At 48.8% G+C, this 16531-nt stretch overlaps 1 protein-coding gene across 1 annotated transcript in view; it reads right to left on the reverse strand.

The window, feature by feature from the left end:
• The window catches only part of HIF1AN (hypoxia inducible factor 1 subunit alpha inhibitor), a 96996-nt gene extending 86823 nt beyond the window's left edge, over window positions 1-10173 (reverse strand). The window contains exon 1 of the mRNA XM_033940652.1: window positions 9831-10173. Coding sequence (XP_033796543.1) covers window positions 9831-9971 — 141 coding nt within the window. The 5' untranslated portion in view covers window positions 9972-10173. The remainder of the gene's footprint in view (window positions 1-9830) is intronic.
• Between the last annotated feature and the right edge of the window lie 6358 nt (window positions 10174-16531).

Below are 16531 nucleotides of genomic sequence, written 5' to 3' on the forward strand. Positions count from 1 at the left end.
AAATTGCCACAGGATGCCTCTACATACCCTGCAGTATGTCATTTTTTGTTGCTGTAAGCCCAAGTTAATGATTACCGCAGCTTTGTGAAAGGGCTCCAATGATAACAGGAGAGGTGGGGCACATTTAAAAAAGCATATACAGTGTTCTCCCCAGGGCCTTTTAGCCGGGTGCTCCACCTGCCGGCTTCCCTTCTCTCTCCCCCCCCGGACGTAAGTTCCAGTTTCGGAGGGAAGAGAAGGGAAGCCGGCACGCACACCTTAGAGCCCCGAAGCATGAGTTTGCATCTCCAAGCCAGTGAGAGGTGCCGCTGCTGAACATAAAAAAATCCCCCCAAAAAAACCACCTCTCACTGGCTTGGAGATGCAAACTCATGCTTCGGGGCTCTAAGGTGTGCGTGCCGGCTTCCCTTCTCTTCCCTCCGAAACTGGAACTTACGTCCGGGGGGGGAGAGAGAAGGGAAGCTGGCACGCACACCTTAAGAGCCCCAAAGCATGCGTTCGCTATGGGCTAAGGCAGGAGACTGGTCAAGGACGGATGGAAGCTTACAACTTGCTTCGGGCCTTCCTCGCTGCCGGGTCCTGCCTACTTTCTGTTTCTGCGAAGGCAGGGCCCGGCAACGAAGAAGGCCCGAAGCAAGTTGTAAGCTTCCCTCTGTCGCTGACCTATGCGATGGAGGGAAGCTTACGATTTGCCTAGCGACTTTGCCGACGGATGTGTGAGCTGGGAGGGAAGAGGCGGCTCGGCAGGACTGTTGCTGTCGATGCTCATCTCGCCGCCCTTGTTCTCGTTGCGCGGCTGGTGGCGGAAACAGTGTAGAGCTAGAGCTGGCCGCCGTGGACCAGGAGTGGGTGTTGCTGGCTCAGTGGCGGCAGTTGCATGTGCTTTTCACACGCTACAGCGACAACAGCTCGCTGACAGTGCAAGGCTTTCAGCAGCTCCTGCACAGCATCGGTTTGAGGCAAGTCAAGTGACTACCGGGGGAAGAGGAGGAGGAAGATGCCCGGCACCAGGGCAGGCACCACGGCGACCATGGCTCTGACTGCCCGGCTCCTGTTGCCCACTGCAGCTTGGTTCTGACAGCACCCACAAGCCCCGAACCGCTAAACAGACACAACTATCCCAAGGCCATTACAGCAGGAGGTGAGATGCCGAGTGCCAATTGATTCATTATTTGCATGTGACTTTCTGGTATTTAGGATTAACTCTTTCCATTCAACCCTTGACTTTAAAACCCACAAGTCTGGAAGTCTAAGCACATTCATTTGTTTGTTTACAGGTATTTGGGGACATAAAACATAGTGAAAGCTACTTCCGACCGGTAATAGGACAAAAGTGCGCAAGACTTTGGCGCGCCCACCTAAAAAGTTACTTTTAAAGAGCTTACGGGGGGGTGTTATTTAATAGAACTTCACGGTCCTGTGGTATATAAACTGTTATTATTATTATTATTTAAAGTTGGACTTATAAATGTTTTCTTTATTATTATTATTTTTGTATTAATAGGATTTTTATAATTTTGACATTGGGGAGGAGTATTTTAATGGTTGTACAGTAGGGTTGTGTGTACATGAAAAATGAATGGAAGAAATTGCATTACAATTACCGTATTTTCACGTAGATAACGCGCACCCGTGTAAAACGCGCACACGGGTATAGCGCGGGGAAAACACAAATTTATGTACAGAAATTTTTATATACCGCGCACACCCGTATACCGCGCATGCTGCCCGACTCTCCTTTCGCCCGCCCCGACTCTCCTCTGGCCACCCCGACTCTCCTTTCGCCCGCCCCGACTCTCCTCTCCCCCTTGAAGTCCTGTCCCCACCATGAAAGCTTGATCCCCCCCCGACGTCCGATTCACCCCCCGCAGGACCGCTTGCACCCCCACCCCGAAGGACAACTCCCACGCACTCCCACCCGCACCCCCACCCTGAAGGACCGCTCGCACCCCCACAGCCTCCCGACCCCCCCCCCCATCATGTAGAAGCTCCTACCGGTGTCCTGCTGCTTTCTCTTGGCGGTCCCGGCCCTTCCGTGAGCCCTGCGCTGCTTCCTCTTCCAGCGGTTCGCCCTTTCTCTAACGTCAATCCCTCTTGCCCCGCCGACTCCCCGACACGATCGGGGCAAGAGGGAGCTCAAACCCTCCTGGCCACGGCGACCCCCTACCCCCACCCCGCACTACATTACGGGCAGGAGGGATCCCAGGCCCGCCTGCCCTCGACGCAAACCCCCCTCCCCCCAACGACCGCCCCCCCAAGAACCTCCAACCGCCCCCCCCAGCCGACCCGCGACCCCCCTGGCCGACCCCCACGACACCCCCACCCCCCTTCTCCGTACCTTTGTGTAGTTGGCCGGACAGACGGGAGCCAAACCCGCCTGTCCGGCAGGCAGCCAACGACGGATGAGGCCGGATTGGCCCATCCGTCCTAAAGCTCCGCCTACTGGTGGGGCCTAAGGCGCCTGGGCCAATCAGAATAGGCCTGGGAGCCTTAGGTCCCTCCTGGGGGCAGGGCCTGAGACACAAGGGCCCAACCCGACCATGTGCCCAAGGCCCCGCCCCCAGGAGGGACCTAAGGCTCCCGGACCTTTTCTGATTGGCCCAGGTGCCTTAGGTCCCACCAGTAGGCGGAGCTTTGGGGCGGATGGGCCAATCCGGCCTCATTCTGTCGTTGGCTGCCTGCCGGACTGGCGGGTTTGGCTCCCGTCTGTCCGGCCAACTACACAAAGGTACGGGGAAGGGGGGTGGGGGTGTCGTGGGGGTCGGCCAGGGGGGTCGCGGGTCGGCTGGGGGGGTGGTCGGAGGTTCTTAGGGGGGGCGGTCGTTGGGGGGAGGGGGGTTTGTGTCGAGGGCAGGAGGGCTTGGGATCCCTCCTGCCCGTAATGTAGTGCGGGGTGGGGGTAGGGGGTCGCCGTGGCCAGGAGGGTTTGGGCTCCCTCCTGGCCCGATATTGTCGGGGAGTTGGGGAGTCGGCGGGGCAAGAGGGCTTGGGCTCCCTTTTGCCCCGATCGTGTCGGGGGGGGCAAGAGGGCTTGAGCTCCCTCTTGCCCCGATCGTGTCGGGGGTGCCGCTGTTGGCAGGGGCAAGAGGGCTTGAGCTCCCTCTTGCCCCGATCGTGTCGGGGGTGCCGCGGTTGACTGGGGCAAGAGAGCTTGAGCTCCCTCTTGCCCCGATCGTGTTGGGGAGTCGGCGGGGCAAGAGGGCTTGACGTTAGAGAAAGGTGAACCGCCGGAAGAGGAAGCAGCAGGCACAGGGCTCACAGAAGGGCTGGGACCACCAAGAGGAAGCAGCAGGACACTGGTAGGAGCTTCTACATGATGGGGGGGGTCGGGAGGCTGTGGGGGTGTGAGCGGTCCTTCAGGGTGGGGGTGCGGGTGGGAGTGCGTGCGAGCGGTCCTTCGGGGTGGGGGTGTGGGTGCGTGCAAGCGGTCCTTCGAGGTGGGGGTGCGAGCAGTCCTGCGGAGGGGGGTGAATTGGACGTCGGGGGGGAACTACATAAAAAAAATTTTATATAGCGCGCTCACGCGTATACCGCGCAAGGTTATGCACTGTTTGTAAAAACACGTATAACGCGCGCGTTATATGCGTGAAAATACGGTAGTACTATTATAAAAGGAGTGGGGTCAGGGACGAAGCTTGGACTGAGGTACTCAGTTGGTATTTGTTAGACTTAGGGGGGGTACTTGGCTTGAAGAAGTTGAGAAACATTGGTCTCTAGGTGACTAGTATGGAGTTCACTCAGTAAGGGTCCCTTTTATAAAGCCACAGTATCAATTCTCCCATGGCAAATGCACCAAAGTCCATTCAATTTCTATGGGCTTCAGTGCATTTGCTGTAGCAGAATTGCTATCGCAGCTTTGTATAAGGAGCCCTAAGGCAGGAACTACTGTCTCTGTGCTGTGTCTTAAAACACAGATTGCCGGGGATGCAAAGCATTAACTGATTCAACATGAGTTTGAAGTTGGTTGAACACCACTCTCAAGTACGGTAGTTTTGAAAGAAATGGAAGGTTTGATACTAGCCAGTAGTTATTCGGAATAAGAGGATCTGCATTACTTTTTATCAAGGGTGGCTTACGGTAAAGGCTACTGGAACACTGCCTAAGTGTCAAACCTTAAAAAAGAAAGTCATATTGAGCACTGGAAAATAATTAATAACAATTAACTAATAAAAATAGTGCACATTTAGTGATCTTTTTACTAAGGCGTGCTAGCTGTTTTAGCGCACACTAAACGCTAATGCATCCATAAACTATATAGTAACATAGTAGATGACGGCAGATAAAGACCCGAATGGTCCATCCAGTCTGCCCAACCTGATTCAATTTAAATTTTTTAATTTTTTCTTCTTAGCTATTTCTGGGCAAGAATCCAAAGCTTTACCTGTACTGTGCTTGGGTTCCAACTGCCGAAATCTCTGTTAAGACTTACTCCAGCCCATCTACACCCTCCCAGCCATTGAAGCCCTCCCCAGCCCATCCTCCACCAAACGGCCATATACAGACACAGACCGTGCAAGTCTGCCCAGTACCGGCCTTAGTTCAATATTTAATCTTATTTTCTGATTCTAGATCCTTTGTGTTCATCCCACGCTTCTTTGAACTCAGTCACAGTTTTACTCTCCACCACCTCTCTTGGGAGCGCATTCCAGGCATCCACCACCCTCTCCTAACATTACCTTTGAATCTACCACCCCTCAACCTCAAATTATGTCCTCTGGTTTTACCATTTTCCTTTCTCTGAAAAAGATTTTGTTCTACGTTAATACCCTTCAAATATTTGAACATCTGAATCATATCTCCCCTGTCTCTTCTTTCCTCTAGGGCAGGGGTGCCCACATTTTATGGGCTTGCGAGCTACTTTTATAATGACTAAGTCAAAATGATCTACCAACAATAAAATTTTAAAAAAAACACAAAGCACACTGAAAGGCAGAGAAAATGTTAATTATTCATATTCCGGGTTTTTTCAAAGAGGTCACGGCAGATGACTCTAAGCAATGTCACCTCAGTAACAAAATACAAAAATAGACAAATACATCCCCTCCCTTTTTAATAAACCACAATAGTAGGTTTTAGCACAGGGAGTTCCGCTGAATGCCTCGTGCTGCTCTCAATGCTCATAGGCTCCCTGCGCTAAAAAACGCTATTGCGGTTTAGTAAAAGGGAGCCATAGTGCAAAATATAGACAGCAGATATAAATTCTCAAAACAGACACATTTTGATCACTAAATTGAAAATAAAATCATTTTTCCTACCTTTGCTGTTTGGTGATTTCATGAGTCTCTGGTTGCACTTTCTTCTGACTGTGCATCCAATCTTTTTTCCTTTCTTTCAGCCTCCTGTATGTTTCCTCTCCTCCAGACCTCATTCTCTCCCCTAACTTTTTATTTCTGTCTCCCTGTTCCCCCTTCTTTCTTTCTCCCTGTCTGCCCCCTTTCTTTCTTTCTCCATGCCGTCCCCCAAGTCACTCGGTTTGCTGCCACCATCGGGGAATAGCCCCCAAGCCACCGCCATCCAAAGCTTTCCCTGCAGAAGCGTCGCACTGACCAGCATTCCGATCCCTGATGTCAATTCTGACATAGGAGAGGAAGTTCCGGGCCAAGAAGGCATTTCTCCTCATTCCATCCAGCCTGAGCCCCATCTCTCCTTGATCCAGCATTTCCCTTCTGTGTCTGTCAGAATTACCATTCCACCTATTTTCCAGCATCACCCTTCTTTGTGTCCATCTCACCTATATCCCTATCTCACCACTTTTTCAGAATCTTCATTTGTCTCTGTCCTTGTCTTTACCCCATGTTCACCATTTGCCCTTTCAATGTCTTTATCCCCCCCCCCCCACTTTTTCAGCATTACTTCTATGTCTCTATTTCACCTCCTCTTCATGTCCCCTCTGTATCTCTATCCTTATTCAGTAGGTCCTGCTTACTCTTTGTGTCACTATCTCCATTTTCAGCTTTCCCCCCTTTTCCTTTGTTACTGCACCCTGTAGCCAGAATCTTTCCACCCTCCCTCCACTCCGGCCCAGCATGAAATATTTCCTTTTGTTTCCCTCCCCTCTCTCTTTCTCTCTCTCTTCTGCTCCCTCACCCACGAGTCCTGCATCTGGCCCTCTCCCTTCTACCTGCACCTGGCAAAACCCCCCTGCTCCGCGGCTCTCTTAAGCAACTCGTCAGCAGCGGTGATCAAGACAAGCTGCCGACATCGAGGCCTTCCCTCTACGAGTCCCGCCTTTGTGGAAAAAGGAAGTTGAAACAAGCGGGACTCGCAGAGGGTAGGCCCCGACGTCAGAAGCTTGTGTCGATCGCTGCTGCTGAGTTGCCGAAGAGAGCCGCGGAGCAGGGGGTGTGGCAGGAAGCAGGTAGAAGGGAGAGGGCTGCTGGAAGAGGTAGAAGTTCCGGAGTATGACACCGACCCGGGCCAGGATGATTTCTTTTTCAGGCTGTTGCTGCTGTTGCTGCTGCTGCCGCCGCCATACCACCACGCCCCCCCCCCCCCAAAATGACAAAAACAGCCTAATGCCCGGCGTCGGCGTCTTTGACGTCGGGGAGAGGAAGATTGATAGGCCCGGTAGATCGGGACGGCAACACGAGTCTATCACAGAGCCCGGGATGGGCTCTGCGATCGACTCACGTTGCCTTCCTGAGCTACTGGTCGATCGCGATCAACGCGTTGGGCACCCCTGCTCTAGGGTATACATATTCAGGGCTTCCAGTCTCTCCTCATATGTCTTCTGGCGCAAGCCTCCTATCATTTTCATCGTCCTCCTCTGGACCGCCTCAAGTCTTCTTACGTTCTTTGCCAGATATGGCCTCCAAAATTGAACACAATACTCCAAGTGGGGCCTTACCAATGACCTGTATAGGGACATCAACACCTTCTTCCTTCTACTGACTTTTTATACAGCCCAGCATCCTTCTGGCAGCCGCCATTGCCTTGTCACACTGTTTTTTCACCTTTAGATCTTCGGACACTATAACCCCAAGGTCCCTCTCCCCGTCCGTGCATATCAGCTTCTCTCCTCCCAGCATATACGGTTCCTCCCAGCATATACGGTTCCTATAATGGACACGTTAGCGTTTGTTAAAATGGCTAGCAAGCCATAGTAAAAGGACCTTTTCATTTTCCCCACCACCAAATATCCCCATCCCGCCCCACCCGGCTACTTTTTCATGCCACCCGGCTGGAAAAAACTTCTGGGGGAGAACACTGATATAGCTTCTTAGAAAATAACATGCAATGCTTGTAGCAAAAAAGCAATTTAGCAGGGAGAAAAACGCAACAAATACAGTAATTTTAATTTGATATTTGCAATTACCGTATATACTCGAATATAAATTGAGATTTTTGAGGCCCAAAAATGGGGTGTCTCAGTTTATATTCAGGTCATTAGATCTGTGCCTGCCCTCTGTCCCCACCTGGACCTGTTGCAGGTCTCCTGTTGGCCTGCCCAGTGGTGAGCCAGGACAGAAGTGATTCTTCATACAACTTCTCCGGATGAGTCTAAACCAACCCGCCTCCCTGACCTCTACAGACTTTACCTTTAAAGCCCTTGTGGTCTAGCGGTGAAGCAGGGCAGAAGCAATCTTCCTACCCTCCTTCCCCATGAGAACCACAATCAAAATTGCCTGCCACGAGTTCCTACTGCATTCTCATGAGACAGTAATGGGAACTCGTGGCAGGCATTTTTGATTGCTGCTCTCATGGAGCAGGAAGACAGGAAGATCGCTCCTGAGCCGCTTCACCACTAGACTACCAGGGCTTTAAAGGTAAGGTCTTTAGGGGTCAGGTAGGCGGGGTGAATTAGAGTCGGATGAGAGAAGTCGTGTGAAGGATTGCTCCTGACCCAGCTCACTGATGGACCACCAGGGCATCAAGCAAGCAAGTAGTGGGCATTGGGGACTGGGAAGAAAGGAAAAGGGGAGGGAAGGAGGGCTGGATGCAAGGTGGGGGCACTTTAATATAACCCCCCTTCCCCTCCACAGTTTATATTCAAGTCAACCTTTTTTTCTTCGTTTTTGGGGAACAAAGGTTATCTCGGTTTATATTTGAGTGTATACGGTACCAATGTACTTAGAGTTACCAGTGGTCTCTTCCACAATTACTATTGTATGATGTGTTCCAGGTCCTGTGGCAAAACAGCCTGGTTCTATTTGCTTCCTGTTTCTGGAGCACTAGGAAGTGTTTACTCTTGTATTTCTTTCTTTTTTTCAAGGGTAATGATGACTAAGGACTAAGCCAACCTGACTTCTAAGAGCCTCTGTTGACTTATGCCAAAGAATATATTAATCTAAAAATAAAAGGTAAATAAAGCTGCACTGTGCTATAGAGCAACTTTAATGATTTGACTGGGCAGGATTAAAAGGAAAAAAGCTATCAAATATTATTTAACATATTCTGTTTTTCCCACAAGCAACCAAAGAATTAAGATGGCATTAAAAAATTGGGCTGACTTCACACTGATGCCCCCAGCCTGGTTACAAAGTAAAAAGCAGTAGTAAAACTGACAGCTGGAGTAAAGAATGTGAGAGGAGACAACAAGGGTGCTGGGTTTTCCATAAGAAACCTATGCACACATCTACCCAAAGTACATAAGTTACTTTTGAGCAGATTGGAAGAACCAATGTGGTTGCTGATTACTATATTAGCACATGTCCTAGAAACAACTCCACAACAGGGTTACAAGTCATCCTCTTCTTTTGCACACGTTCAAGCATCAATTTATCCCAAGAGGGACCACACTATTTTTCGTTTGGTGGGTTAGGGTTTTTTTTTTGTTGTTGTTGTTGGGGAAGGGAGAACTATTCCTACTATTTATCATTTCTATGGTGCTGAAACATGTACACAGCGCTGTACATTTAACATTCAACAGACAGTCCCCGCTAAAAAGAGCTTACAATCTAATTTGAACAGACAAGACATCCCAGGGTTGGGTATATTCTGGTAGAAGGAATGATACAATGGGTATAGGAGAAGAAGAAAGAAAGAGAGAAAAGACGGCTACCAGGGCCACAGTATCACCTGGGATATAACTGAATGTCAATAAGACAGCTTCTTCCCTCGGTTATACTTGTTTATTCAAGAGATTTGAGCAATATGCTTCTGAGAAACATCGTCCATCCCAACTAAGACTTATTAGTAACATATGGCAACCCATTGACGTATATCTTCAAACCCTGTAATTGCTCTTTATTTTGACAATGGGACATTTCTGTTCATTGTTCATACGTGTAAACCTTTGTGAACCACAATTGTTATCCATTGTATTTGTTAAAAACTAATAAACAAATTGAACAAAAAAAAAAGACAGTTTCAGGGTATCTAGCTATAACTGAGCTCACTATTTAGTTTCTGTCCTACCCCCAGCGTTCATAATATCAGCGTCCTGAGTAGAAGTCATTTTTTAAAATAACTCTCGTGACCCCCTTACCACATTCTTCAGCGTGTGGCAAGGCTTAAATCTACAAAAAAAAAGACAAGATGCATCACAGTGATACATCAAAATTAAATTTAACTACGAAAAAGGACAATACGGCTGTATAAAGCTCAACTGCTTCGGCTCCAATTCTAACAGCCCATTCTAAAGGAAATACAAGAAACCCTCCGGCCAGGGTACAACAGAGGCCTGCACCGCCAGATCCGACCCCTACAAACTCTTCTCCATCCTATTTGGACATGGAATAACCCCCTCCCCTCTCTCCCCCAGGGATCCTAACACGGCTCCCCCAATCTCCCTGGCCTGGGATTCGGAGCCTGCGGCATTTCCCGGTCCGCCGGAGAAGGTTTTGCGGAAGAGTCGGGAACCTTGTCCCTGCTGGCCGCGCGGGTCTCACCTCGTTGAGGATCAGGGCCTCGGCCCGCGGGTCTCCCTGCTGCAGGCGCTGGATGGGGCGGGTGGGGAACGGGTAACGGCGGAGCTGGCTCTCGCTCCAGCCGGGGCTGCCAGGCTCTGCTTCCGAGCTCGCCTCGGCCATCGCCGAGCCGCTGAACCGGAGTCGCGGGGGGGGGGGGAGGGCGCAGAAAAACCAACCCACAGTCCCCCCCAGGAACGACGCCGACCGCCACCTCACTGACAACACAGCCGCCCGCACCGCCGCAGCGGCAGCACTGGCGCCTAGTTCAGCCCACCCGACACCATAGTCTCCCTCCAAGACGCGCAGACACTGACTGGCCGCAGAGCGCTACAGCGGCATCTGGAGACCAGGAGGGGAAAGGACAGGCAGAGGTCACGGTGGCGCCAAAGAGGCGCCGCATACATAGTAAAACACAAACTCCATTTTTCTGTGAGCCACTGTGTGAATTTAAGTTGTGATTTAGGTAAAGGAATTTCAGAGCAGAATAGTAATTAAGGGACCTTTTCCACTAAAGATTAGCGTGACAATGCTAAAAGCCAAGGAGTCATTTTATACCTATGGGGGCTTCATAGTAGAGAATGACACGGGGAGAATTTTTCCCCGTTCCCGCGGGGACTCATTTTCCCGTCCCGTCCCCATTCCTGCAAGCTCCGTTCTCATTTGCATAAGCCTCAAACACTTTAATATCATGAGTGTTTTTAGGCTTCTGCAGTTAAGGCAGAGCTTACACGAATGGGGTAGGGACAGAAACAAAACTCGCGGGGACGGGATGGAGAAATTGAGTTCCTGCGGGGACAGGGATAAATTTGACCCCCATGTCATGCTCTACTTCATAGAATGAAGGATGTTCCTTAAATGGACTTTGGATGCAAGCAGTGTCTTACTTGTGGTTCACCACATATTAGCATCTCCACATAGTCACTATTATAGGACCCTCAGGGACCCCTGAAAAAGACTCTGTCGAAACGCGGACCGTGTTGGGTCCTGTGTCCCTAGTAGACTAGGTCCTTTAAGGTTTTCATGTGAATTATTTTACTTTTGTGTGGATGATTTATTGGATTTTCTTCTCTGTGGATACTTTGGGGTCAATCCTCTTTGGTTTTCGCTTGATGCTCTACTTCATAACATTTATCACGAGCTAAGCTTTAGGAAAAGGGATCATAAGAAAAAGTAACTAGTTACTGTACTTAAGTTTTTTACAAATCACTTTTCCTTGTAAAGAAGCATTTGAAACATTTTGTTATTTTGATAGAAGTAGTAATTTCATCAATTCTTACTACTTTTATTTAGTTGCATGGGTAGGGTTACCAGATAAGGACATGAATGGTGGTCTGGGTGGCTGTTCAAAACCTGGCACTTTGTCTGGGTTTTGAAAAGCTTCCTGTAAAAATTGGGTCAGATGGGGCATAAGCACATATGTGCACACATGTGTAATATCACCGCGTTCTGTCTGCGCATGTACGCAAGCCATCTGGGGGCGGAATGGGGCATGATGCAGTTGAACGAGGCGGTACTGGGTGGGCCTGTGGGCATGGCCATAGGTCCGGATTTTCCTTTGGGAAAATCTGATAACCCTATGCATGGGATGCTTACACTTAAAAATAAAATGGAAGTGAGATATATCCCCACTCACCCTTTTACAAAACCGCAAAAGGAGTTTTTAGTGCAGGACAGTGCTGTTCTGTTCCTGATACTCATATGAGCGTCGGGAGCAGCACAGAGCATTCAGCTCGCCAGCCTGCGCTAAAATACGCTATCACTGTTTTGTAAAAGGGGGGGGGGGGTTAGTAACATAGTAAATGATGGCTGATAAAGACTTGAATGGTCCATAGTCTGTCCATTAGTTATTCTCATAAAAAAAATAAATGATTAAATTGTCTCTTTGATGTATCTAGGCCATAGACCAGTGTCTCGCAAACTATTTCCAACCGTGGCCCACTAAACAAGTGGCTGCAGCTCAAGGGCACCCAGAAGTGTGCAGATGATGTCACACACATACTTGACATCATCACATCGACGTCTGCACATGTTCGAAGGCTCTGTGACGGGGCTTTGAGCCAGCAGGGGGTGTGTCAACAGGAGAGTTGAGGCGAGGAGTAGAGGTGCTGGCAGTGGTGTACCAAGGGCAGGGCGGACCACCTGGTTGCAAGCCATGAGGGGGGTGTTTCTGGCCATGGAGTCATGGTTCAGGAATTTCCCCTTTTCATGGCCCAGCCCCAAGGCTCTGGGTGGTCCCCATGGACCAGCATGTTCTCACCCTTCTCTCCTGTCTAGTCTGATGTCGCATTTACCTTCCATCAAGCTGAAAAATCTATTGGCCTCAACAGTGATTCAGCGGCGTTGCCCGCGGCTCCCCCGCCTACTTTCCATGTCTGCCTGGTCTTTCCCAATGATGCAACTTCCTATTTCCGCCCAGGTGGATCACGGCAGACGGAAAGCAGGAAGGGGAGCTGTGGGCAATGTCGCTGAATCACTGCTGAGGCCGGCAGTTTTTTCAGCTTGATGGAAGGTAAAGGTGACATTGGACCGACCAGGAGAGAAGGGTGAGAACATGGGCCTGAACTAACTGGGGATTTTTTAAAGTACAAAGCGGGGCAGGGGGGTATTAATTAAAAAGTGCAAGATTGGGCATGGAGATATGGAGGAGAGCTTGGGGGGGGGGGCATTAGAGAAATGCTGAACTAAGGGGATGGAGAGGGAAAAAAGAAATATGCCAGTCCTCTGAGGCAGGGAAGGGATGGGGAGGACAGAAATGCCAGACCATGGTAGGGAGGAGAAGGAAAGAAGAGGAGATACCAAACCACAAAAAGTGAGAAAAGGAAAGAGAAATAGATGGATAACAAAGGTAGGAAAAATGATTTTATTTTCAACTTAATGATTGAAATATATTGGTTTTGAGAATTTACAACTGCTATCCATGCATTTGTTTCTATTTCTCTGGTGTTGTACTACATGTTTGTTTATGTATATTAAGACTTAATTTGTGTTCCTGTATTTGCTTAGGGTTGATCTGTGTTCTGCATGTGTGATCAAGGCCAGATGTTCTGGTAGGCATGAATAACGAGAAATGTAATTGATGTCATGGGCCAAAATAGGAATATATTTGTCGTCTCTCCTTCACCCCTTTTAGACTCAAAATGGCCCTCATTTTATGGAAGCGGGGAGGAGAGAGGGGGGCAGAGGTAGGCTTTTTTTATCGCCAGTCACAGCAGTATTAGCGCCGACGCTCATAGTAATTCTATGAGCTTGAAAGCTGTTATGCTGTGGCCAGTGCTAAAAACAGCACTACAATTTTGTAAAAAGGGGGGAGGGGTGGTTTGTGATTACATATTCATACTGGGCGAAGGTGTTTTCTGTGTGTACGAAAGATATGGTTCTGTTAGCATTGACTATGCAGGATCAATCTGTACTAGTCTGGCATGTTTAGTTTTACAATGGGTATATTGATGTTCTACTGCTCACTGTTGCCTTTTCCTAGGTACACTCTTGTTGTACGATATGTGGATTATTACTAAAAATCATGTTTTTCATATAGATGAGGGGGGTGTCAAAAAATGATGGACCCCGGCTGTCACATATGCTAGGCAAGCTACTGGGTGCCGGTACCAGCTGACTGTTTACAGGATGTGCCTCTCTCTGCGAGAGGCACATCCTGTAGGCAGTCAGCCGGCACCAGCAACTCTCCTCGCCAGTGTCTCACGGCACACTTCGAAACTCGCTGCAGCACACAGTTTGCAATTCACTGCCATAGACTGTAAAGTCCACCTGGTATTGTCCTATGTTCCAACTGCTGAAGTTGCCATCCAAGCTCACTCCAGCCTATCCAACCATCCCGTTGTTTGCAGGATACCTACCATAAAGTCTGGCCAGTAACATCCTCATGTTCCAAGATAGTGGAGTTCCCACTGATGTCCTCCCCATCTGATCCTATACCAAATCACCATATATGGGACACAGACTGTATAAGTCTATCCAATACCGGCCTTAGTTCTTTAATTTATATTATTTGTTTTCTAATTAGAGTTCCTCTGTGTTTATCCCACGTTTTTTAAAATTCCATCAGCGTTTTCCTCTCCACCACCTCCCTCGGGAGGGCATGCCAGGCATCTACCACCCTTTCTCTGAAAAATAATTTGCTAACATTACCCCTAAGTCTTCCTCCCTCCATCTTCAAGTTATGTCCTCTAGTTTTACCATTTTCCCTTCTCTGGAAAAGATTTGGTTCTATATTAATACCTTTCAAGTATTTAAACATCTGTATCATATCTCCTCTGTCCCTCCTCTCCTCCAGAGTATACATGTTTAGGTCTTCCACTTTCTTCTGGTACTTCTTTTGGTTCAAATCCCTTATCATTAAATGATGATTCCTCAGTAAACCAAGGGTTCCTTTCACTAAGCTGTGCTAAAAAGTGGTTAGCTTTATCCCTAGCATTGGGCTTTCCTGAACGCTGATGCCACTTTTAGCACAGCTGTAAAATGGCCCCATTTTCCACTGTCTCTATTAATGGCCATGTCCTAATTTCCCCATTATTGCATAGACATTAGTACATGAGCCCTTGTATTTTCTAAGCCATAAGGGCTCCTGGGCTAACCACATGCTAATCAGTTAGCGCCCAACGCTGTGGATACACTAACCAATCAGTGCTGGACATGCCGATTCTCTGCCCCCAAACACACCCCTAGGTCCAGTGCTAAAAACTATAAAGTATTTTTTAGTACTTGGGAAGCATACACAGATGCCAAAACTACCACGGGTCACCTGAATACACCCCATGGTAGTGATTTTTAACCTGTGGCAAGTCACTGCTTGCAATGGATCAATAGCATGGAATGCTGCTACTCCTTGGGTTTTGGCCAGGTACTAGGGACCTAGACTGGCCACCGTGAAAACGAGCTACTGGGCTTGATGGACCATTGGTCTGACCCAGTGAGGTTATTCTTATTTTCTTAGCTTATTATAAGGACATGAATCAGCAAAAACGGGAACAGGACTTTGCTAATGCACACCTTGTCACACAATCAGTGGATCATCTCATCTTAAATTTAGCTGTTAAGGGAATTCTGCCTATGAGAACAGTGGAGTTGCCTTTGTTTGTTGAATTGGTTATTGGGTTCCAGTCAAATAGAACAATGATGAGTTTGGACCAGTAGTGTAGCCAGGCCTGTTATTTTGGGAAGGCCCACAATTATGTTGGGTGAGCCTTCCAACCTACCTGCTCCATGCCACATAATTTATCCTGCATCTTGCCCTCTCTCCTTCTGCCCCTGGATCTGGCATTTGCCACCACCTCCCCTGTCAACAGCCTAGTAACTGCTCCCCTAGTGTACCTCAGTTCTGCAGTGGTGGTGGCAGAGGCAATGTGCATTCACTACTTATGCTGACCCTGCAGGCTTCCTTCTGTTGCATCCTGTCAGAGAGAAAACAGGAAGTGACATCAGCAAGGGTGGTGCACAGCTGAGGGAAGTTTGTGGGGTCAGTACAGGAAACAAATACACATCACTGCTCCTACCTGCAAAGGTGATGAAATTCGAGAAGGAGAATGTTTAGAGAGAGGGGGGAGTTGCCAGGCTGTGGACTGGTGAGTGGGGGCAAATGGTGGATTTGAGTCCATAAAGGGTGAGCCTGGACCCACCCAGGCCCACCCATAGCTATGCCGACAGGTCTACAGCAGTCGGGTTTTAGGATCGTAAAACCCGATGCAAAATAGCCAAGCAAATGTTAGTGAATCAATCGCTTGGCTATTTTGCATGGGGTTTTACAAATTTGCATGGCCGGATCAGAAAATGGGCTATCGAGGGGGGAAGCACACGGTGGGCCATTTTGTGAATCAGGTCGGTTTAGCAACGATCGCTGACTTTAATGAATCGGGGCCTTAGTTCTGTTCCAGCCTCTGATGACTAAAGTTTAGAGAGAGCCATTGTCTTGGAGTTTCAGGTCCCAAACCTCTGATTACTATACAATGGAACCTTGGTTTAGGAGCATATTTCGTTCCAGAAGCATGCTCGTAAACCAAATTACTCATATAACAAAGCAAGTTTCCCCATAGGAAGTAAGAGAAACTCGCTTGATTGGTTCCACCTCCTCCTCCCCCCCCCCCCCCCTGTGGCCATCAGCGCTGCTCCACCCCACCCCACCACATTCCAAAAGACCCCCCCACCCCCGAGGCCACTGGTGTGCTTCCACATCCCCCCACGAGCTGGGATCGTCATCCCCCCGCTCGCAAACGCCACCCCCCCTCACGAATGCCTGCCCGCCCAAACTGAAGCCTTATCCCCATCTGGCACCAGCACACAGTACCAACCCACAGGAGGTGCCGGTACCGGTGCCCGAAGACCGTGCTGCTTGCCGGACTGGGCCTTGAGTATCTGCGCATGCTCAAGGCCTTCTAACCATGAAAATATTCACAACAATGAGAAAACTGAGACAAATTTGGCATTGCTTCACCAAAGAAAACTTTTAGATCTTGGTTCAATCACTAGTTCTATCCCAATTAGATTATTGCAATGTCCTTTATGTAGGATGGAAAGAAATTACAGTATATGGGAAAAACTACAAATCATTCAAAATGTAGCAGTCAGACTTATTTTCTCAGCAACAAAATATGACGAAGTGCCTTGAGCTACACTGGCTCCCCTTCGAAGCAAGGTATATTTTAAAACTATGTAATAATAATAATAAC

This window comes from Geotrypetes seraphini, chromosome 4, assembly GCF_902459505.1.
Source record: "Geotrypetes seraphini chromosome 4, aGeoSer1.1, whole genome shotgun sequence".
NCBI lineage: Eukaryota > Metazoa > Chordata > Amphibia > Gymnophiona > Dermophiidae > Geotrypetes > Geotrypetes seraphini.